Source organism: Girardinichthys multiradiatus, chromosome 8 (genome assembly GCF_021462225.1).
Source record: "Girardinichthys multiradiatus isolate DD_20200921_A chromosome 8, DD_fGirMul_XY1, whole genome shotgun sequence".
Taxonomy (NCBI): Eukaryota; Metazoa; Chordata; class Actinopteri; order Cyprinodontiformes; family Goodeidae; genus Girardinichthys; species Girardinichthys multiradiatus.
In genome coordinates, this window is record NC_061801.1 from 2,673,384 (window position 1) to 2,698,520 (window position 25,137).

A 25,137-nucleotide genomic window follows, 5' to 3' on the forward strand; every position below is an offset into this window, starting at 1 on the left:
AACTGCATATGTGAGTGGAAAGTATTTACACAGTAAATACACAGCAGTCGCAGCTGAAACACATGTGCAGCTATCATGTTAAAATGTAGTGGTTTGATGACATTAAATCTTTTATGAGCTAGTAAATGAAGATATCACTTACATATATCAGACATTGGTGTGAAAGACAGTCTTCTTACAGAGTGACACTAGTACTATATTGTGTTGTCCACAAAATATAGATTCCTGACAGTTACAGTTGCCAAGAATCAAATGTTTCCATGAAATTTTATAAAAAAAATAAATGAGGGTCATTTTATGCTGTTTGTAATTGGGGTACTAATCCAAAAACTACAATTCTGTAAAATGTTTAAAAGGGCTTTAAAATAACTACATAGCATTTTTGGAGAAATTACAACAAAATGACATCACCAGGTAATTTTTGATCTGCTTATGGATCTAATGAGCAAACTGAATCTCCTTATGCTCTGCAACTTTGTTCTGTAGACTCTTCATGAGCAGATGGCTGCCTCAGTTCATGAGATCAGTAACCTGATAGATCCTGTGGCAGTGGCTGCGCGATCTGAGGCCTCTCAGCTTGGACACAAGGTAAACACAACTGCAAACAACTGCCAACTGCACTCACATACACAGTTTAACATCAGGTTTTAAATAGTCAACTGTGACTTCTCTCTCACACACCGATTCAGATCAGTGCTTCTCCAAACACAAGTATGGTGGTCCATTTGAAGGCTGACTTTCATGTGCCTCTTCTTCTTGATCCTGTTTTGAACTTGCTAAAATGCATTGTTTCCTGCAAACATGAACAGGTTTCTCAGATGGCCAGCTACTTTGAGCCCTTGATCATGGCTGCAATTGGCACAGCATCCAAGATCCTCAGCAGCCAACAGCAGATGGCTGTCTTAGACCAGACCAAGACCTTGGCAGAATCAGCTCTGCAGATGCTTTATACTGCTAAGGAGGCTGGAGGAAACCCCAAGGTACTGAGCTAAACATTGTTGTTGTTTTGACTGCATGCATCTTCAGCAAGAACAAGGTGTTTTTTTTTCTACCCACTCACCCTGGGTCTTTAACTGCACTTCCCATACCCATGTTCAGAAAACGGATATGTTGTGTTAAGATGTTTCATCCTTTAAGTTTGTAACACCATGAAAATCAGAATCATGTAAAAACTGACTGTGACATCTATTAAGTTGTATCAGAAGTACATTCTGAGAAGGGCTGACAAACAAAGTTGCAAATACATTTTTGCCAAAAAGTCTCAGATCAAATTATTTTGCACCTATGAACATTCCAGATATGAAGTGCAGCAGCTGTTTTTGTTGGCTGCAAAAAAAACATTTTATCATGTGCTATTGTAGCAAAATAATTACTACTCAATGCTTTTGCTGTGTCCACTCATTTTCCAGTTTTTCTTTGTTTGACTGAGCTCTTATTGGGAGTCATTTGATGTGTTTTGTGTATTTAAAGTGATCCTGATCCACATCTTACTGCAGATCAGGATCACTTTAGTTGAGGTAGAGGAAAAAAGCATTGACTTTCAAATAAAATGTTCTCAATCTCTGTGATCCTGCATTTCTTCACTTTGTTTCTTGCAGGCGGCATACATGCAGAATGCTCTGGAGGATTCAGTGCAGATGATGAAAGAAGCAGTAGATGACCTGGGTGCCACACTGGGTGAGGCTGCCAGTGCAGCAGGTGCTGTGGGTGGCATGGTGGATTCCATCAATCATGCTATCAATAAAATGGAAGACGGGCCTGCAGATGAACCAGATGGCACCTTCGTAGATTACCAGACTACAATGGTGAAAACAGCCAAGGCTATTGCTGTTACTGTGCAGGAAATGGTAAGAAATCCATCATCCGAGAAAGTTTTAGTATTTATCAATAATCCAGTTTGTTTTTTTTAGTTTCAGTGCCTTCATTAGAAAGTTTTAAATAGAGCTATGCTGTTGGTTAAGCAGCCTCAGACAAGCTGTTAAGTGGCCTGAATACCCTCATTGCAACTGAATTCACTTAACTGTCGTTGTTTTGTCGTTGTTTAGGTGACCAAGTCTAACTCCAACCCAGATGACCTTGGAGGATTGGCCAACCATCTCACCAGTAATTTTGGAAATCTAGCAAATGAGGCCAAATATGCAGCACTTACTGCGGAGAATGATGAAGTGAATACATTCTTCTGCTGTCTGGCATGTTGTTCATTTTTATATATTTCATACCAAGTCTCTTTCTTCTACTGTTTTGTTTTTACCCCAGATTGGATCTCACATTAAGAAGCAAGTCGGAGAATTGGGTTTCACCTGCACAAGTCTGGTGACCAAAGCTGGTGCACTGCAGTGCAGTCCCAATGACTCGTTTACTAAGAAAGAACTGATTGAAAGTGCCCGCAAAGTCTCAGAGAAGGTCAGACAATAGATGCTGTCAACCTTAAAGCACAAAGAGATCTATTTTTGCTTATCGCTGTCCTCCATTCAATGTTTTTTTATTTGCACATGTATTGTTTTTTTGTAGGTCTCCCATGTGTTGGCATCCCTTCAAGCTGGCAACCGTGGCACCCAGGCCTGTATTACAGCTGCAAGCGCTGTTGCTGGAATCATTGCTGATCTTGACACAACCATCATGTTTGCCACTGCTGGGACTCTTAATCGAGAGAACGCTGAAACATTTGCTGACCACAGGTACCAGCCACCATGTTTATATTCGGGAACCTCTTATTTGGTGTGTGTCATGAATGCTTATGCTTCTAGGTCTTATGATGCTTATATTACGTTATGTAAAATAATTAATTAATTTAATAACAAAATAAATATGGTATTTACTGTACTGGTAACAGGAAAGCCTATGTTCTGATCTCCGTAAATTGACCAAGGATGCATCCATACTGCCAGTAAAGCTGCCTAATAGCTTATCAGGGAATAGAAGGTTTTGTTTGTTACTGGACCTGAGAACGGTGTTGATCACTCCATGAATGTTGAACCACAGATACTTCCAACCTCTACCAAACAAACACTAGAAATAGATGGGCACAGTGTATCAGGTTCTCCAGCCTTATTAGACCCCATGCAGTATTTGGTTGCCTACAACAAAGTTAAAATAAGCTGATCTTAATTCTATCTGGGTTTATCTCAGTTAGAAAAAGTAACTGTAGCCACTCTTAAAGCAGTACAGGTGTGTTACTCTGTTATAACCAATTCAACAAACCCAAGCCTCCTTTAGAAAATAAAAAATAAATTATTTTTACAATTTAGATTATAATGCCCAATGTGACCTGTATGTCACAGCGATATTTGAGAAACCTGTTCTATATGATATTATTTTACTGAATGAGTAAACTAGGATGTCACCTGGGGACTTCATAAGGTAAAAGTTGTTAGACCTTAAAGAGAAACTTTCCTCAATGTACATAGGGACATTATGGGTTAAGTTTAAATTAAGGGGGAAATCTATTATTTATAACAGATCTCCACACAGTTGTATATGTGTACATAACCTGGCAGACTCAGCTCAGGCTTCTTAGGAATATAATGTCACTTTTGTACCAATAAACCTTTCATGTTATAACTGCTGTTTACTCCCCAATAGAAAGATAATTTACATCACCACAATGGCCTTATTAACTGTTGGGTTCTTCAAGAAAGTTCTCATGAACATGTACATTTAAGAAGAACAATCTTTGCATTACAGGAGTGTTAGGATAAGAAAACCTGCCTCAACCTGTGACATAACCTGTACCATTTTACCTTGTGTTTTTCAGAGAATACATTCTGAAGACAGCCAAGGCTCTAGTAGAGGACACCAAGCTGCTGGTGTCTGGTGCTGGAGCCAGTCAAGAGAGACTGGCTCAGGCTGCCCAATCTTCAGTTTCCACTATAACCAAACTGGCTGATGTGGTCAAACTGGGAGCAGCTAGTCTGGGTTCTGAAGACCCTGAGACACAGGTAGGCTTAGCAGAAGATCAGAATATTTCAGATATTTTCAGGATGGCTGCAGGTTGGTCCTCTCCTAAAGTTTGATACAAACACCACCACATATGTCCAATGGAGTTGATCAGTTCAGATAAATCAATTAAAATAATCTGCTTGTTAAAATCTACTTCAAAAGTTAGCTGTTATAAACAGATGGGTTTTGGATAATGTAAGTAAATCTTAATCAAACCTACTTCAGTGATGATTTTTTTGTCTAAAAAGGGATGCTGAAAAGCAATCTTAATCTGTAAATAACATTTAATAAATGAATTTATTTATTATTGAAGTTAAAGACTGCAGACAGAGTTGTCCTTCATCTGTTTGATCTGATTATAACAACTATTCATATCAAGGCTGGAGGCTTTTCCAGAGCAGACTTGGCAACATTCACTAAGCTTTTGGCAATTCATGAAGGGTAATTTAACTCATTAGTTCTGTGTGAGTGGCAGTAGAGGTTATTTTGCTCATGGTTGGAGCTTCTCTGGAGACTGTCTAGTGATATTTGGGAAATTGCAATATTGCATTCAATCATATAGATTTACTGCAAGACAAAGAAACCAAAACATGCAGAGGGATAAGACCAGATATAAGTAATCACCATATTCTTTAAAGCAGATAAATTATTCCTTAAAACAATGGAAAGAAACCAAAAAACAAAAGAAAGTTTATAAGCCATGTAAATAGGATGTCCAACAATTTTCTGGAAAACTGCATGTACTAAACATGGTGTTTGGAAAGACAGGTTGTATACAGCTTTCTGATGTGCTCTGTTCTGTTTAGGTGGTCTTGATTAATGCAGTGAAGGATGTGGCCAAAGCTCTTGGTAACCTGATTAGTGCCACAAAGGCAGCTGCAGGTAAACCTCATGATGACCCAAGCATGCTCCAGCTTAAAAGTTCTGCTAAGGTAATATACAAAAGTCGCCATTACATCTGACAAATTATCTATTCTTCTTGATTCATCTGCTGGTTATTCATTGAATGGTTTAAATTTTCTGCAGTAACACTGATTCACACTAAAGCTTAGTTTATTAAGTGTCACATATGGATTGAGCTGTACCTGTATTGTAATTATGCAACTTTGCACCAGTGTAAGACTAAAATTTCTCTGAAAAGCAAAGTGATCTACAACACTAGTTTCAATGAAGTTGGGACATTGTGTAAAATGTAAATAAACAGAATACTATTATTTGCAAATCCTATTTAACTTGTACTTTATTGTTTTTTTCCGATTATTCACGTATTTTGAACATAATGATTTCAACACGCTCCAACAAACCTGGGACAGAGACATGTTTACCTGTGCGTTACATCACCTTTCCACTCCATAAGCGTTAGGGAACCGAAGACACTAATTATTGAAGCTTTGTAGGTGGAATTCTTTCCCATTCTTGCTTGATTTACAACTTCAGTTACTCCACAGTCCAGGGTCTCCGTTGTCATATTTTGTCACATCCAATGGGAGACAGGACTGGACCGCAGGCAGGCCAGTCTAGATGTAGCAACGAACTGTTAACTGACAATGGTTTTCTGAAGAGTTCCTGAGCCTACATGGTAATATCTGTTACAGAATGATTTTGGTTTTACATGGAATGCTTCATGAGGGGTCGAAGGTCACAGCCATCCAATGTTACTTACTTGCAGAGATTTGTCCAGCTTTTCTGAAACTTTTCATGATATTATGGACTATAGATGATGAAATCCCCAAATTCCTTGCAATCGTACGTTGAGAAACGTTCTTAATCTGTTGGACTATTTGCTCAAGCAGTTGTTCACAAAGTAGTGAACCTCGCCCCGTCCTTGCTTGTGAACGACTGAGCCTTTCAGGGATGCTCCTTTTATAACCAATCATCACACTCATCTGTTTCCAATTAACTTGTTCACCTGTAGAATGTTCCAAACAGGTGTTTTTTGAACATTCCTCAACTTCTTCTTTTGTTGCCCATGTTTCAGCTTTTTGGGAATTTTTGCAAAAATACAATGAAGTTTATCAGTTTGAACAATAATATCTTGTCTTTGTAGTTTATTTAAGTGCATATTGGTTGAACAGGATTGGCATATTATTGTATGTCTTGTATGGCCTAGTTAAGATATAAAATTATTATGTCTATGGAAGACCCCAAAGTCTAAATTTGTAGAGAATATCTTTGCACAAGTTTCATCTGCACAATCTAGTTTCAGTCCAGTGGGCGTTCCCGCTCCATTGCACGGCTCCCGGCAATTCTCTTCGAGCCCGTTCTGTGTCAACAGTCATCTGTTCTGTTCTGGCTCACTTCAGCAAGATGCACCCATTAAAGGCACCAGTGGATAAAATGCACTGCAGCACCGCTAATGTTGCTCCAATTGTTGATTGTTTTACATCGACGTATGTCGAGGTCAGTCTGATCTGTGGCCATTTTACTTTACCTTACCTCTCTCTGTAGGTGATGGTGACCAATGTGACATCTCTGCTGAAGACCGTAAAGGCAGTGGAGGATGAAGCCACAAAGGGTACCAGAGCTTTAGAGGCCACTATTGAACACATCAAGCAGGAGCTGACTGTAAGTCACATTTGGCTACACATAATGAGGCCAAAACTTGCTTTCAGTTGCAATTGATTACAATTTTCTGTGGAATATAATTCATAAAAGGAAATAACTAATTTTTGGATAAGAGCTATCTAGTCACTTTCTGATTATGCTGTTGGCACACAGGTGTTCTGCAGTTCTGATCCACCACCAAAGACGACCACACCAGAGGAGTTCATTCGTATGACAAAAGGAATCACTGTGGCAACAGCGAAGGCAGTGGCTGCTGGGAACTCCTGTCGTCAGGAGGACATCATCGCCACTGCTAATCTCAGCAGACGAGCTATTGCTGACATGTTGCACTCCTGCAAGGTACATCAGATATTTATCTGCATAAGTCCTTCAATCCTTCACTGGGTCAATGCTGTTCAATGCAGTTGGTTAAAAATCACTGGTCAGTTTATTAGGCACACCTTGAAAGTACTGTGTTGGACTCCCTGTTGTCCTCAGAACTGCCCTCATTCTTTGTGACTTAGATTCAAATATTTAATTCAATTCAGTCAGTCAGTCATTTTCTACCGCTTATTCCATAGTGGGTCACGGGGGAAGCTGGTGCCTATCTCCGGCAGTCTACAGGTCCTTCTCAAAATATTAGCATATTGTGATAAAGTTCATTATTTTCCATAATGTCATGATGAAAATTTAACATTCATATATTTTAGATTCATTGCACACTAACTGAAATATTTCAGGTCTTTTATTGTCTTAATACGGATGATTTTGGCATACAGCTCATGAAAACCCAAAATTCCTATCTCACAAAATTAGCATATTTCATCCGACCAATAAAAGAAAAGTGTTTTTAATACAAAAAACGTCAACCTTCAAATAATCATGTACAGTTATGCACTCAATACTTGGTCGGGAATCATTTTGCAGAAATGACTGCTTCAATGCGGCGTGGCATGGAGGCAATCAGCCTGTGGCACTGCTGAGGTCTTATGGAGGCCCAGGATGCTTCGATAGCGGCCTTTAGCTCATCCAGAGTGTTGGGTCTTGAGTCTCTCAATGTTCTCTTCACAATATCCCGCAGATTCTCTATGGGGTTCAGGTCAGGAGAGTTGGCAGGCCAATTGAGCACAGTGATACCATGGTCAGTAAACCATTTACCAGTGGTTTTGGCACTGTGAGCAGGTGCCAGGTCGTGCTGAAAAATGAAATCTTCATCTCCATAAAGCTTTTCAGCAGATGGAAGCATGAAGTGCTCCAAAATCTCCTGATAGCTAGCTGCATTGACCCTGGCCTTGATAAAACACAGTGGACCAACACCAGCAGCTGACACGGCACCCTAGACCATCACTGACTGTGGGTACTTGACACTGGACTTCTGGCATTTTGGCATTTCCTTCTCTCCAGTCTTCCTCCAGACTCTGGCACCTTGATTTCCGAATGACATGCAGAATTTGCTTTCATCCGAAAAAAGTACTTTGGACCACTGAGCAACAGTCCAGTGCTGCTTCTCTGTAGCCCAGGTCTGGGGAATGCGGCACCTGTAGCCCATTTCCTGCACACGCCTGTGCACGGTGGCTCTGGATGTTTCTACTCCAGACTCAGTCCACTGCTTCCGCAGGTCCCCCAAGGTCTGGAATCTGCCCTTCTCCACAATCTTCCTCAGGGTCCGGTCACCTCTTCTCGTTGTGCAGCGTTTTCCGCCACACTTTTTCCTTTCCACAGACTTCCCACTGAGGTGCCTTGATACAGCACTCTGGGAACAGCCTATTCGTTCAGAAATGTCTTTCTGTGTCTTACCCTCTTGCTTGAGGGTGTCAATAGTGGCCTTCTGGACAGCAGTCAGGTCGGCAGTCTTACCCATGATTGGGGTTTTGAGTGATGAACCAGGCTGGGAGTTTTAAAGGCCTCAGGAATCTTTTGCAGGTGTTTAGAGTTAACTCGTTGATTCAGATGATTAGGTTCATAGCTCGTTTAGAGACCCTTTTAATGATATGCTAATTTTGTGAGATAGGAATTTTGGGTTTTCATGAGCTGTATGCCAAAATCATCCGTATTAAGACAATAAAAGACCTGAAATATTTCAGTTAGTGTGCAATGAATATAAAATATATGAATGTTAAATTTTCATCATGACATTATGGAAAATAATGAACTTTATCACAATATGCTAATATTTTGAGAAGGACCTGTATGGGCGAGAGGCGGGGTACATCCTGGACAGGTCGCCAGTCCATCACAGGGCAACACACAAACAACCACGCACACACTCATTCATACACCTAAGGGCAATTTAGAGTGACCAATTAACCTAACAGGCATGTCTTTGGACTGTGGGAGGAAGCCGGAGTACCCGGTGAGAACCCACGCATGCACGGGGAGAACATGCAAACTCCATGCAGAAAGACCCCAGGCCGGGAATCGAACCCAGGACCTTCTTGCTGCAAGGCAACAGTGCTACCAACTGCGCCACCGTGCAGCCCTAATTCAATTCAATTCAGTTTATTTATATAGCGCCAATTCACAACACATGTCGTCTCAAGGCACTTCACAAAAGTCAGGTTCATACATTCCAATTAATCCTAATCATTGAACAGTGCAGTCAGATTCAGTTATTTATTCAAATTGGATAAAAAGTTTTTCTATCTAATGAAACCCAGCAGATTGCATCCAGTCAGTGACTTGCAGCATTCACTCCTCCTGGATGAGCATGTAGAGACAGTGGACAGTCACTGGCGTTGACTTTGCAGCAATCCCTCATACTGAGCATGCATGTAGCGACAGCGGAGAGGAAAAACTCCCTTTTAACAGGAAGAAACCTCCAGCAGAACCAGAACCAGGCTCAGTGTGAGCGGCCATCTGCCACGACCGACTGGGGGTTTGAGAGAACAGAGCAGAAACACAAAGAGAACAAAGAAGCACTGATCCAGGAGTACTTTCTATGGGAAGGAAAAGTAAATGTTAATGGATGTAGCTCCTTTAGTCGTTTCATCTAGAAAGAAAGAACAGATAAACTCTGAACCAGTTTTCAAGGTTAGAGTCTGAAAGAGAGCACATAGAGTTAGTTACAGTAGAAGCTCAGTCAATCACCATGTCTAGGAGAGAGAAAGGGTTAAACACTAAAAGACAGGGTCATGTGGATCATCTGTAGAAGGTGAGCATTAAGTTGTTGCCAGCAGAAGCTTGGACGATGCCCCTCTCCAGAAAGGTGTCACAGGTAGACACAGAGCCAGGCCAGGTGTAGCTTCTAGGAAGAGAAAAGAGAGAACAAAGTTAAAAGCTGAAATAACAGCAAATAATGCAAAATTGGAGAGTAGTATGAGAATGTAGTAAAGAGGGTGAAAGTGGTCATTATGTCCTCCAGCAGCCTAAGCCTATAGCAGCATAACTACAGAGATAGCTCAGGATAACCTAAGCCACTCTAACTATAAGCTTTATCAAAAAGGAAAGTTTTAAGCCTAGCCTTAAAAGTAGACAGTTTATCCATCTAGAGCCCACTGATGGTCATTGTTATACTAAAAACCACAACGATTGGGATACCTCTCTCTGTCAGATTGACCATAACCATTGGAAAAGAGAGGGGGTCATACAGGTAGCAGAAATGGAGGGTGTGTTTGCACCTCAACCATAACTGAGCTGGTATTTACATACCAATATACCAATATTTACATGATGGAGATGATTATATGTTAAAACCCAGTAGACCTGGCACCAACAACAATGCTGTGTTCAATGTCACCTTAATCTATTTCTTTCTCATTGTGCTTTTGTCACATTCTGACAAAAGCTGTCAACAAGTCATCTTCTCCACATCTTGATGCCTATATGCATTGAGTTTCCACTGTGTGATAGGGTGATAAGTCATTTGTGTTCAGACAATTGAACATGCCTAGCTTTCAACCTAAGGACAAAAATAATATAACTAAGCAAAAACAAAAACCCTTCTACCTATAGTGGAATTCTGTTGTGGAAATGTTATGCACAAAACTCTTTGCCTGCTTTATTGCATTTGTATCTAAAAACTTAGTTCTTCATAGTTTTTGGCCAACATTGTTCAGAGCTACTGTCGAGGGCCTAAAGAGGCACATTCGGCTCCAGAGCCATTAGTTACAGACCCCAGCCCTGTATTAATCATAGTAGTTAATGTGTATTATGTGACTGACATGTTTAGGAAAGTGCTATCCTGTTTCTGTGTTTTGTCCATGATTAGAGAAAAGGCAGCTTCACATTTACCAGTTTTGTACCATAGACTGCTACTGTGCACTTGGCTACACCTCATTATTCTATCAATAATTTATTCTAAAAAGTGGTTTACCCTGCTGCAGCTCTCGATACTTCAAATGTATATTTCTCTTTGTTTGCTTTTCAGGAAGCTGCCTACCACTCAGAGGTCAGCAAGGATGTCCAGATGCGTGCTTTACGTTTTGGCAACGAATGTGCATCTGGGTATTTGGGACTGCTAGAACATGTTCTGGTGGTAAGATGACATTCTCTTTCTTCTAACTGTTACAGTTTTGGGATTGATTTTGAGTACAAGAAATGGTTGCGGCTATCTATCACCTGGCAGGAGAGAGCCATTAATGTGTCCAGCTACTCTGTTTTTTTTTTTTAAACAAATCTTAAGAGTTGATTGAATTCTAAGATTTTCCTTAGAATTTTCCCTTGGTAAAATAAAAATATTTACACAAATCGCATTAGGTCTTTAGAGAGCTCCTAAAGTGAACAAATCTTAAGAGTGGTGAGGAGGATGTTTAGTGTCTTAAGCAGAGAAGATGGTGGAAAGACAAAGAGAAAAGAGAGATATTCTGCATACAATAAATAACAGTGAATTAATAAAACACCACTGGCTCCATTGTGCAAGGATCCACCCCCTAAACAGTTGAGTAAATGAGCACATAAACTTCTATGACAATCATACAATTAGTAATATAGAGATAAGATTATCATTCCCCTAGAGGAAGATTAAATGGTTTCAGCAAAAGGACAGGTTAAAGGTCAACCTCTAGTAAGGTGATATTAGGAAGGAAAAATAAATAGTATAAAAACAAAAAAACTAAGAATAAGAAAGTGAAAAAAGTTACAAACCATATACTACAGAAGAACTTAAATATTATTTATAGACTGTAAAATGCTTTCAAAAATAAACATTTGTAAATATTTGAAAAAAAAATAATAAATAAATAAATAAAATATATATATATATATATATATATATATATAAATGCAGACAAGATAAAGTCCAATAATCTAAACACTATATACAAAGTAGGAGGAGCATTTACTTGTATAAAGTGGTTTAGTTTGACAAAACAACCAAAATAAAACGGAGAAAAAAAAGGTGGCTCAATGCGTCGTTGCCTCTGCTTTAATGCCCCAGCCTAGAATGTGAGAGGCGCTGGTACCTGCTGCAATCAGAAGCTACAGAGATTGCAGCACAGAAACAAACGTCTTTGCATTTCGGGGTTTTGATGACCATTTAGACTATGACTGCTGACATCATCATGTACAATACAAAACATACACTAAAGGGAAGATTTTTACACGCAGCAAGGATCTTTCACACTTTGGAATAATAGACTTCCAATTTTTTGTAAATGATATTATAACTATTCTCAGAGTGATGGGATGTAGCACTTGCTTCTTTAAAGTCACTTCTCTCTCTGGCTTTGTGTTGTATGCTCCAGAACAACTGACTACTAAAGTCCTTGCTTATCTAGAGCTTCTCACACAGACTGAGGATGTATTTAATTAGTATTACTTGGTTGCTCCTTTATATTAACTCCTATACAAGCAGGACAAATGAATGCACATGTAATATTAACTAACTAACCTCTTAATCCTATAGAAGGAAAAAGTGTGTACATAAGTAAATTGTAAGCGTGTAACCTTTCAGACAAAACCTTTGCTTTTCCATTTTTACAATTTTTAGTAAGTAATGACAGTGAGGATTATTTTTTGTACATTTAAGGTTACCTTTTATTATGCCCTAATATGTAAAATCCTAGAATTGAAAGAGATTGTACTTTCCTTTTACCCTGATGGTAACTGTGTACCTACGAGATTCCCTTAAACAGTTCTTAGATCAAACTTCATTGTCTCCAAAATGTCTTCCCACAGAGATGTCTGATTTGAAATTTTCATTCTCTTTTTCAAATGGTTTGACAATGTTTCTTTAAACTTGGGTCTCACTGATGCTGTTGCTAACCAGTTAGTGCACCACATGACTGAAGTGCACATATGAGTCTGCATTGTTTGAATAGCAGTTTGACCATTTGATATCCCCCCTGCTCAGAATAATGCATCAGTATTCTTAGTTGGCTGTGTGTGTGAGCTTGGTGTGTGTGTTGTTGGCAGTGGTCCTGGGATCCTATATGTTATCTGAGTGTAGTGATCTGATGGTTCGAAAAGAGGAAGAATCAGCCTGTTTATTAGTATTAATTGTGCATGTCAGCGTCACATAGATGATTTGTTTTGCCAGTGTCCTACTATAAAAAAAAAGAAAACCTGAAGTCCCTACACGTTATACTACCCTTCATATGGCTTACAGATATTTGATTTTGCCTGACACCAAGTATTTCATACCCTGATGAATCATTTTCTCATGATGTTCCCTCAGTCAATGGTCTGTTTGGACCACAAACACATTGGGTTAACATCAGATTGTTTTTTTGATTTTCTTTGGGATTGGTTTGGCACCCTGCATGCATTCCTGTGGTGTAATGTCAATGTTCCTTTGATGTCACATCTGAATAAGGTTGACCTGAGTGTGTGCTGAGCTCTGTTGATTCCCTGCACCTGTCGCACACTGCCCTAACCTGGATATTTCCTGTCTCGGACAACAGCTGAGCCCCATCTATACCAGAGCACCAACGTATCCCTCTACTCTGCTGTTCATGTCACTCAGTCATCAGATGGCTATTTATGTTCTGGGTTTGCTGTCATATAACAATGCATTCTATCTTCTGACAGTGAGACGTGTGTGCAAGATGACTGCAGTACAAGTCAGTCAGTTTTAAAACCCGATTCTCTCCACTTTTCCTTTTGATATTACTATGTTTTGCTGTTGGGATGAAAAATTGTTAAGAGCACAGAATTTAGATTTGGGGGGGGGGGGGCTTTTGGTTTTTTTTTTATTCCATTCATTTTGCCCAACCCTATGGTACATGGTGACTGATCGATCTTCTGTCTGAACAACTTTTTTCTATACTTTTTTTTCTGATTTTGTTTAAACGTGTATCTTGTTATATTAATACAGTGTTTTGCTGGCCTCAGTAGTGTTAATTTTATATTATATATGTAAGTCTTACTCCACCAGACAGTTCTATTTAATCTAAATCATATTAATGATATTCAAATTCACAATTAAATATTTTCACTAATCAAAAAAAAACATTTTTCTCTTAGAATCAATCCTGAGCTGTGAGCTGCAGACAGCAGTAGGAAGTACTTCCAGTAGAGCGAGACTCATGTACAGCAGCCATCTGCTTTGGTTGACTGGAGGAGAGAGTGGTCAGCAAAGAGACAACACATTAGGTCAGGAGCACCTCCAATAGGAAAGAAATAAGAGCAGCACTAGCTATATTCCAGCTTTCACCTACCACATGTTGAAATATCCTTGGGAAAGACACTGAGTTGTTGCCCATCAGTCTATAAATTAGTTTGTGTATATGACTTGTAATAGGGAAAATGAGTGGTCCAACACTAAAGACTAACTCTCTCAGGTTGAGACCCCTCACTGCAGTGCAATAGCTTGGTCTGATTGTAGACAGCTAGGGTGAGGAGGATAGGGTTCATCAGCCATATCTTTTATTCTTTTCTCCCTGTTTTCCACATGTATTTCAAATAAAACATCATTGAAATCTTTATGGATGAGGATATAGAAGCTGCAAATGCAACTAAGGTGCAGATGTCAGAAAGAGAGTGTTTAAGTGGAGAAGTTCCTTGTAGCATTTTTCCAATTTATTGCTTGTATAAGTTCTGCTCTGCCAGATGACATGAAACACAGGATTGGTCAAGCACTATGTACCATGTGGCGAGTTTAGCACATACTTCACGAGGATTATATGCATAACTTCTAGGGTCAAATTTTTCTGATTCCTGATTTTCTGATTGGTGGTTTGACCTAAAGCATACGAGGAGAATGATAATCACAACACTCACCTAATTCAGTGTTTCAGGCTTATGCTTTTTGTAAAACAAATCCAAATAAAACAACATATAGATTGTTGTAGATTCATCATTTATTCATCAACTGGTGCTTTCCAATCCTGCAACAGCTTCATTGGGTATGGTGACTGTACTGTTATCTTCGCCAGAGTTTTTCTGTGTACCACTACTTGTGCTTGGTCGAGGGACCATCCTACGACAGGAAGTGGGGAGTAGATGGGGAAACTGGGCTGCGGGAGGGATGAGTGTCTGACCTGTTGAAGAACTCTGTCAGATTATTCACCCCCCTTAAAACTCCCGGGAGTTTGGTTTGGGACCTGAAATTGTTTTCAGGCTCTTCCAAACCCAATGATGTTGTTCTGCTGCAGCTGGTCCTCTATCTTCTTCCTGTAGATGTTTTTACTTCCGTGATCTTCCTTCTCAGTTCCTTCTGCACAGCTTTCATCTCCTCCTTGTTTCCTGATTTAAAGACTCTTTTCTTCTTATTAAGGAGAGTCTTTATTTCAGGGTTGATCCAGGGCTTGTTACAGGAGGAACACTGTACCTTCATGAGGGGCACAGCAATGTCCACACAGAAGTTAATGTAGTCTGTGATCCTGTCAATGTTCTCCGTATGAGGAACACAGAGCTTTCCGCACACACAGTGGAGCTGAAACAGTCCCTCGGAGCTTCTTCTCAGACCATCTCTTCACAATGCATGTCACAACTGCGTCTATGTGTGAGGGCTTTATGCACAGGCCGGAGGTGAACCAGGTTCTGATCTGAATCCCCCAGGGGAGGGAGAGGTGATGAGCTGTATGCATCCTTAGTGTTGGTATACAATAAGTCCAGCAATACGTCCTCCTGCTGGAGGACATAACGACCGCTTTCACCCTCTTCGCTACATTCTCACACTACTCTCTAATTTTGCATTATTTGCTGTTATTTCAGCTTTTAACTTTGTTCTCTCTCTTTTCTCTTCCTAGAAGCTACACCTGGCCTGACTCTGTGTCTACCTGTGACACCTTCCTGGAGAGGGGAATCGTCCGAGCTTCTGCTGGCAACAACTTAATGCTCACCTTCTACAGATGATCCACATAGCCCTGTCTTTTAATGTTTAACCCTTTCTCTCTCCTAGACATGGTGATTGACTGAGCTTCTACTGTGACTAACTATGTGCTCTCTTTCAGACTCTAACCTTGAAAACTGGTTCAGAGTTTATCTGTTCTTTCTTTCTAGATGAAACGACTAAAGGAGCTACATCCATTAACATTTACTTTTCCTTCCCATAGAAAGTACTCCTGGATCAGTGCTTCTTTGTTCTCTTTGTGTCTCTGCTCTGTTCTCTCAAACCCCCAGTCAGTCGTGGCAGATGGCCGCTCACACTGAGCCTGGTTCTGGTTCTGCTGGAGGTTTCTTCCTGTTAAAAGGGAGTTTTTCCTCTCCGCTGTCGCTACATGCATGCTCAGTATGAGGGATTGCTGCAAAGTCAACGCCAGTGACTGTCCACTGTCTCTACATGCTCATCCAGGAGGAGTGAATGCTGCAAGTCACTGACTGGATGTAATCTGCTGGGTTTCCTTAGATAGAAAAACTTTTTATCCAATTTGAATAAAAAGCTAACTCCGACTGCACTGTTCAATGGTTAGGATTAATTGGAATGTATGAACCTGACTGTTGTGAAGTTCCTTGAGACGACATGTGTTGTGAATTGGCGCTATATAAATAAACTGAACTGAATTGAATTGTTTCATTGTCACTGGTGCAGCAGGTAACATAGTGGGTGGAAGACAGGGAGACATGAGTAAAGTCCCCTAATATCAGGACAAGGGCCTGGGGATGCTGTGTTTGGAGTCTGCTGGTAACAGTGTGGATGATGTCACAAGCTGTTGCAGCGTAAGCTGAATGGGGAACATTACACCATTGTCGTGATAACATGTGTAAACTCTCACGGCATTAACATGCGTTATGTCTCATAACAATCTTCAAGATAGGCTTCGGTTTCCTGAATGTTTCGGTCCAGCCCTAACTGGGTTTTTACCTGCTCTTGTTACCTGCTGTTATTGTAATGTCAAAACATTTACATAATTAAATAAGGGATATGAAGGCATGCCACCCTTTATCACCTGGGCATCACCTTATTACATGTGAAGAATCATAAGAAATGTGTAAGAAAGCAGAAACAACTCAGCCTGGGATGTAAGTTTTATGGATATTTTCATTTATAGATCATTCAGAAACCCACTCATGATCTGAAGCAACAGCTTGCCAACTTCTCCAAGCGTGTGGCCGGCAGCGTCAGTGAGCTCATCCAGGCTGCTGAGGCAATGAAAGGTATGTCCACCTCTGAGCTGTAACAGCAGACTGCTAACAAGTACATCTTTTTTCTTAGTTTAGATCTAGATTTTGACTTTGTATGAAGCTAATGTTGCAAGAATCATTGAACAACTCTTACTGTGAATTTTTATTCTAAACAATAACATGCTGGTCATCAGTTCACATCTAGGATCGCAGTCTTTTTGCCTCTGCAATGTAAGACCTAATTAATTAGATTTAGCTTAAAAACCAAAGCTTTATTTTCTTGTATTTATAATTTTATTATAGAAATAACATTTTACTACAATGTGAGAATATATGAAAATTGAAAAATCTTTGATTGGATTTTTTTGTAACTAAGATTTAAGCTCAAACTAAAACAATGAGTCATAAAAACATGTTTAATTCACCAATAATGTGAAAAAAAATAGTACAATGACTGTAAGGACATTTGTTATTGTCAGTTATTTACAAATAAAGAATACTATATAAATGATTTAAAGCACTTCCACTAGCTGTGGCTGCACAAAGAAGGACAATGTTTAGCTGCTTAGAATTTCTCAGCTAATGTCACATTATCATGATCTTGTGCTGCCTTACCTAAAGCTGATTTCTAGACCTTGTTTGAGGTAAAAGCAAAGGTGGAACTCTGCTGCAACATGACAATGTCTCGCCACTTTTATTTCCCCAAGTTTATTAAGGAAGGGTCTTCTTTCAGTTTATAAAGATATCAGTGCACTTTAACGTGAAGAGTTAATGGTAACAGATAGCTTGTCTCATTCCCAGAGAGGATATTGTTCAAGTCTGTAGGAATATTTAACACAAGCTTTGCTTTCTTATGAAGTATTGAGTACCTTTGGGATGAGAGAAGACTGACAGTGTTTTTGGTACAGGCTGAGGAGTCAGTGTTATATTTATATGCTGTAGGCACAGAGTGGGTGGACCCAGAGGATCCTACTGTCATCGCAGAGAATGAGCTGCTGGGAGCTGCGGCCGCTATCGAAGCAGCTGCCAAGAAACTGGAGCAGCTGAGGCCGAGGACCAAACCCAAGGTTAGAGAACCTTTTACAGGCCACAAGGATTCACACCTAATTAGTTAACCTGGCTTTGGGGTGGTGTCAGTGTGTGTCACATATCTTACGTATTGTGAGCTCCTGCTGCCTTTTTAAAATTCTCTATTTCAAACTTTTATTTAGAATTTTATTATCTTGACTGGCTGTTGTAATTTTTTTACATACTTTTTCAGCAAACATGGACTAAAGTTGTCCACTGCTCTTAGCCAGAATGTTTATCACCTGTTGGTTTTCCCTCTATAAACAGGAGGCAGATGAAAGCTTGAACTTTGAAGAGCAAATTCTGGAGGCAGCCAAGTCAATTGCAGCTGCCACAAGTGCTCTGGTCAAAGCAGCTTCAGCAGCTCAGAGGGAGCTTGTTGCTCAAGGGAAGGTATGTCAGCATTAACAAAGGTTACTTTTAGTTAACACTTAAATGTGTGCATCAGAGTCTGGTTTCTGTACAGAACCAAACAGCCATTATCCATTTTAAGGTGTAATATCTGTTGATATTTGAGCCATATGCTTAGAAAACTAAAAAAATCCTGTGTAACTCCAGTCTATCTATTATTTTCAGGTGGGAGCAATCCCAGCAAATGCAGTGGATGATGGACAGTGGTCTCAGGGCTTGATTTCAGCTGTAAGTCAGTCATCTTGAACTTAAATTCAGTAATGTGTAAGATATTCTCATTAAATGGCCTTATTTTTGGTTCCACTCGACTATTCAGGCCCGGATGGTTGCGGCAGCAACCAACAACCTGTGTGAAGCAGCCAACTCTGCGGTGCAGGGACATGCCAGTGAGGAGAAGCTCATCTCTTCAGCCAAGCAGGTGGCAGCTTCCACCGCTCAGCTTCTGGTGGCCTGTAAAGTCAAGGCTGACCAGGACTCGCAGACCATGAAGAGGCTCCAGGTCAGCACATGTTAATGTTTATTTATCAGTTTACCAACTAACACACAGGGCTGTTACTCTTTCTGTACATTTTAGTGTTGCTTTGCCACAATTCACATTTCATAGGTATCGTCATACACGTATAGACATAGCCTTGGAGAGAAATCTGAGAGCTCCTCCTTGTAACCAAATTATTCTAGAGTTGGTTAAAAATGAAAAAGGCAGATGGATCCTGCTTATTTATGACCCACATGACTTCCAAAGTGAAACTCCTATGATAGATAACTGAGCACATGCTGTGAAGCTACCTCAGGATAGATCTGTTCAGTTTCCGTTCCGTTTTTTTTATTTATATAGCGCCAATTCACAACACATGTCGTCTCAAGGAACTTCACAACAGTCAGGTTCATACATTCCAATTAATCCTAACCATTGAACAGTGCAGTCGGAGTTAGCTTTTTATTCAAATTGGATAAAAAGTTTTTCTATCAAAGGAAACCCAGCAGATTGCATCCAGTCAGTGACTTGCAGCATTCACTCCTCCTGGATGAGCATGTAGAGACAGTGGACAGTCACTGGCGTTGACTTTGCAGCAATCCCTCATACTGAGCATGCATGTAGCGACAGTGGAGAGGAAAAACTCCCTTTTAACAGGAAGAAACCTCCAGCAGAATCAGAACCAGGCTCAGTGTGAGCAGCCATCTGCCACGACCGACTGGGGGTTTGAGAGAACAGAGCAGAGACACAAAGAGAACAAAGAAGCACTGATCCAGGAGTACTTTCTATGGGAAGGAAAAGTAAATGTTAATGGATGTAGCTCCTTTAGAGGCTTCATCTAGGAGAGAAAGACAGCTAAGCAGATGAACTGTAAGCCATTTTTCAAGTCTAAAGTATGAAAGAGAGCACATAGTTAGTCACAGTAAAAGCTCAGCCAGTAGCTATGTCCAGGAGAAACAGGGTTAAACACTGAAAGACAGGGCCAAGTGGATTGTCTGTATAAGGTGAGCATTAAAGTGTCGGCAGAAGCAGCTTGGCCAATGTCCCCCTCCAGGAAGGTGTCACAGATAAACCTAGAGCCAGGCCAGGTGTAGCTTCTAGAATGAGAAAAACAGAGAGAGAGAGCATAGAGTTAAAAGCTGAAATAACAGAAAATAATGCAAAAATGTGAGAATGTAGCAGACGGTGAAAGTGGTCATTATGTCCTCCAGCAGCTTAAGCCTATAGCAGCATAACTACAGAGATAGCTCAGGATAAACTAAGCCACTCTAACTATAAGATTTATCAAAAAGGAAAGTGTTAAGCCTAGCCTTAAAAGTAGACAGGGTGTCTGCCTCACGGACTAAAACTGGGAGCTGGTTCCACAGGAGAGGAGCCTGATAACTAAAGGATCTGCCTCCCATTCTACTTCTAGAGACTCTAGGAACCACCAGTAAACCTGCAGTCTGAGAACAAAGTGCTCTGTTAGGAACATATGGAACAATCAGATCTCTGATGTATGATGGAGCTAGATCATTAAGGGCTTTATATGTGAGAAGGAGAATTTTAAATTCTATTCTGGATTTAACAGGGAGCCAATGAAGGGAAGCTAAAATAGGAGAAATATGATCTCTCTTTTTAATTTTCATCAGAACTCTTGCTGCAGCATTTTGAATCATCTGAAGGTTTTTAACTGCATTTTGTGGACATCCTGATAGTAAAGATTTACAATAGTCCAGCCTTGAAGTAACAAATGCATGGACTAGTTTTTCAGTTTCATGGACAGGACTGGTGGAAAAGTGTTGTCTGGAATTCTTAGAACAGATCATTGCTGTGTAAATGTTCACACACTTGATTAGCAACTATTTTCTTAAGCATTTTAGATAAAAAACAAAATACTGGATATAGGTCGGTAATTTAGTAAATCTTCTTGATCAAGCGAGGGTTTCTTAAGTAAAGGTTTAATTACAGCTACCTTAAAAGCCTGTGGTACATTTGTTGAGCAATGTATGAGGGAGCATTCAAAGCCTCACTGTGGTAAGCCCAAAACTAATGACCTGACTTACACTCTTGTTGTGCTCCGTAAACATTCATCTCATTGTTGGTCCAAGTGGGATATGTTGGCCTCAGGTCAATTCACCGCTTTACATGTCATAAAAATGCTCAGATCTCTTAAACAAACTTAATTTTGTATTTTCTAAAGATTATATCTTTAAACCCTAATACATTGTTTGTGGTTCTGATCCCAATTCGGTTCAACTTCTATGAAATATGACAGATCATGACCTCATTCCTAAAAGTGGAAATTACATTTCTTCAAAGCAGGTATAAATGTGTCTGTAGTTGGTATAAAATGCCCAGTGGCGAGTGGCTCCATTTCATACCCAAAACAGTCAGGTACAAAACTCCCAAATCTGTAAAAGTATGAGGTGGTGACAGGGTGAAATGTTAACACCAGGTTATGGCGGTGTAGTTGTTGTGGTGGTGGATTTACTTATTGTGAGAATCTAATGTCTGACTCAAACCCACTGCAGCTCTCCCTCTAATAATTGGCTGTTCATAAAAACATTACTAAATCTTTAAGCTCCACCAGGCATGATGGCTGGTGGAGCTTAAAGATTTAGTACACCTCCATCAACTGATGTCCAGAACGTGTCTTAAAGGGCACCAGTGAAAAATAGGTGGACTTGTTCATGCAGCACTGACCCAAGTCTGTGTTTGAGGTTTGTTTGGCACATCACGGTGGATAATTCTTCTGCCAAGAAGTTCAGTAAAAGACATTCTTACATCACAGTCTGACATAATTAAAACACCAGAAGCCATTGTACCTGCTACAGGAACAATACCAATATTCATGTTGCATTAATATTATTTGTGTTGCACATCATCTGACATTTTAAGGTTTTGAAACAAACTTGATTAATATTCTAGAGACACAGAAGAGCAGCATGTACATGTGCTGCAGAACCATAAGAACGACCATCCTTTATAATTAGCAGAAGAGACTGTCGTTGTATAGGACTGCTACAGAGATTTAGATGTTCATCTTATTGTCACTCCAGTTGGAGTATGTTCTTTTTATCAAGCTAGACAGAGCTTCTCTAGATACAACCAAGTGGCTGTAGCAAGACAAAGCTCTGTGTAGAAGAACCCAATTTAAAGCACTGACTCAGTGGTGGAAACACTGTAGCTCAGCAGGGTTGTTCTGACCTTTAGATGTAACTGATGCAGTCATATCTTGAAGGCTGTGTGTACGGTGGCTGTAAGCACATCAGACTGCCCAGGCCAGCTCATGTTCTCTGAACCAATCAGTGGTGGCTTATCTCCTCCTCTTCTGGGACTGCAGCTGCCACCATGGTAATTCCCATACATTTACATCTGCAAAAGCACTGGAAACAATCCACCTAGTCCATCTGTGGCACTTGGAACTGGAAACATTACTCCTGATCTATGATTACACCAAGAGTATTTTCTCTTTCCATTCCTTGCCAAGCTGCTTTTTAAGGCTGTAACTGCACAGTCCTTTTGAAATGGACAGTCTTTGTATTTAATGTGTGACAACTTCTGTTTCAGATATAGAAATGGAAAACCTACTATGGTTCTGAGTGTCAATAATACTCATAATAGAAACTGACCTCAGTCTCTTGTTACACAGATAGAACAAAAATGATAATGATCCAAACAGGGTCCTGTTCATCATGCAATAGCAACTGCATAGTGTAGGTTAATGAAAATGTTAGCTGAACAGCTGTACTCTAACATTTAACCAGTAAACATACAGTGAAGACAGTCTGGTGGAAGATGAGAATAGGCAAACAGGAAGTCAGGTGTTAGAGAGCCATACTATCTGTACACACACTTGTAGAGCCCAGGTCATCCAGGAGTCTGGATTTTAAAAAAATATCACCATTTCTATTATTTTTTCATTTGACTTTAATGTCAAATACTTTCATCTCTAATGTTGAAAGGCTAGTGTCTCCACACAGATCTTTCCACTCAAGTTTATATTCAGTTCACACAGCATTTTCTACTGTGTCCACATCTACAGTACCCTGAAGCCTATTATGTCAATAAACCTTATTTACGATGGTGAGGAGGTGAGTGTCAGGAAGATGGTGGGAGAAGACATTCCTAGATAGGACTGGATTTGGTGGTTATATTTGTGACAGAAGCATATGAATTTAACTGCTGGACGAAAAAGTTCCCATTTCCAGTGTGATGACAGTCACAGCTGTGCAGGAGGGTTTATTTTTTATGTCAGGACCAGACTAACAGCAACATTCCAACCAGAGATAAATCAGTAAAGAAAGAGTTATTCACGCATTCTGGGATGGTGGGACCTCTGCCAGCCGACTGGCTGGTTTTAGCTCTCAGAACCACAAAAGGAAAAGCTGTCATGTCTGAAGTAATCTGCCCAATCAGAGAGATGTTTAGCTCTCAGTGTTGCTCAGCATTACCTTTTAAAGCCGGTCTTCAGCATTAAGGAGGAATTGGGCTCATCTCCCTGAGCACAACTGGAACTCTCCTTCCAAGAGTAATTGTACACAGCCTGACAGTCTCCCCCCGTGAATCATTGTAGTCACAATACTCCTGCATTTGTTCTTTTCTAACATTCCCAAAAAGTTCCATCAAAAAGTGTTTTAGTCAGATTTTAAAATTCTAAATTAAATTCAAAAAGTCTCAAATTGTTTAACTGCAGGCTGCTGGAAATGCTGTGAAGAGAGCCTCTGACAACCTGGTGAAAGCTGCACAGAAAGCAGCATTTGATGCTCAGGATGACCAGGCTGTGGTGGTCAAGAGTAAGATGGTTGGAGGCATTGCTCAGGTAAGTCCCGTCTGAAATACACATCAAGCAAATTTCCATGTAGAGATATATTGGAAAAAAGAAAAAGGCCTAAAAAATGATATGCATGCTTGTAGAGGTTGTTCTGAAATCTTATTAATAGCTCACATATCATCCTACTCTTCTTGTCACCCATTCATTCACATGCATTTCCACCAACAATAACTTTAAGAGGATGTACAAAGTATCTTTGATTGCTGCCTCCGTTTATAAAACACAGAGGACGATTGCTGTATACTGAGGTAGTTATTAACCATAAAAAATAATCAAAACAGTGTGACTGGGCGACTAAGCTTTGTGTGACTGGAATCTCATTACTGTCAGGTGTGAATGTTTCTGCATAAACTGTAAACTTTAGTAGCTATAATGACTAGAAATGGGCAATTATTACACCTTTTATTGTTATTTTTTTAATCTTCATTTCAATTTATTGTGACAACAATGAACTCTACATAATGATGTTTATACTCAGAAAACTAAAAGTATTGGTGGAAATGTTACTTTTCCCATTTTCTACAGCCAGTTCAATGGCAGCAGCAATAAACATCAATATTTTTTAAAGTATGTTTAAATCCATTATTGTATGCCGTTTTGTCAATACACCTGTACTACTTAATGTCAGTGGTGTTTTGCAGTGGCTCATTCGATAATCGCTAAGTTGCTCTTTGTAGATTTGTTTGCTTTGTTTTCATTTTCAAGAGCAGTCTTTGTGATTGTGAAGCTTTGACTGCAGTGACACGCTCTCCCATACAATTTATCACCAAAAAACACTGATCCCTTTTATTGTTATCTAATAATTACCGCAAAATATTGTGACTGTCTAATACTGACTACACTCTAGAGCCACATTCACCCAGCTGCACTCAGACATACACCAGTATGCAGCTCGGCTGACAACCTGGGGTTAAATACCTTACCCAAGGGCACATAGGCATGTTGTGGAGAGGAAGCTGGAATTAAACTCATGTTTCCTGCCCTATGGATGCAGCATTTCTTCTGTAAATGAGGTTTCACACCTGTAAACACACCAGGGGCTGTTTGGTGTTAGGTAGCCCACCCCTGTCACATCTTCCATCCTTCACTCTACTTATCAGTAGACATGAAGTGCTTTTCCACATGTTCATCCATTGTTTCACACTGAACCCACCTGAAGTGTTGGATGGTAAAAAGCTGAATCTTAGTCTCACCTAACCAAAGCGGTAGTGATCACCATATTTCACATGTTTATGTTTGTGATGATGGGACAGAACACGCTTTGTCCTGGTGTCATTGTTATGGGGCCTTGGTGACCCCAAAGATGCCAGTTTTTGCTGCAGTTTCTCCCTTACCGTCCGACACACTGCATGTGGAGTCAGCCAGTCACCAGTGGCACTCTCATCAACTTGAAGAAGTAAAACTAAATTAAGAAAATTCTCCAGTGACATTTTATTGGGAA

The 25,137-nt window shown here is 40.0% G+C and overlaps 1 protein-coding gene across 1 annotated transcript in view; it reads left to right on the forward strand.

The window, feature by feature from the left end:
* The window catches only part of tln1 (talin 1), a 102,130-nt gene that overhangs the window by 75,277 nt on the left and 1,716 nt on the right, over positions 1–25,137 (forward strand). Inside the window, exons 40-56 of the mRNA XM_047372148.1 lie at positions 487–588; positions 810–980; positions 1,599–1,847; positions 2,046–2,165; positions 2,257–2,403; positions 2,512–2,678; positions 3,755–3,938; positions 4,746–4,871; positions 6,388–6,504; positions 6,658–6,843; positions 10,850–10,957; positions 16,854–16,959; positions 17,869–17,993; positions 18,262–18,387; positions 18,571–18,633; positions 18,722–18,904; positions 23,559–23,684. Coding sequence (XP_047228104.1) covers positions 487–588; positions 810–980; positions 1,599–1,847; positions 2,046–2,165; positions 2,257–2,403; positions 2,512–2,678; positions 3,755–3,938; positions 4,746–4,871; positions 6,388–6,504; positions 6,658–6,843; positions 10,850–10,957; positions 16,854–16,959; positions 17,869–17,993; positions 18,262–18,387; positions 18,571–18,633; positions 18,722–18,904; positions 23,559–23,684 — 2,406 coding nt within the window. The remainder of the gene's footprint in view (positions 1–486; positions 589–809; positions 981–1,598; positions 1,848–2,045; positions 2,166–2,256; positions 2,404–2,511; positions 2,679–3,754; positions 3,939–4,745; positions 4,872–6,387; positions 6,505–6,657; positions 6,844–10,849; positions 10,958–16,853; positions 16,960–17,868; positions 17,994–18,261; positions 18,388–18,570; positions 18,634–18,721; positions 18,905–23,558; positions 23,685–25,137) is intronic.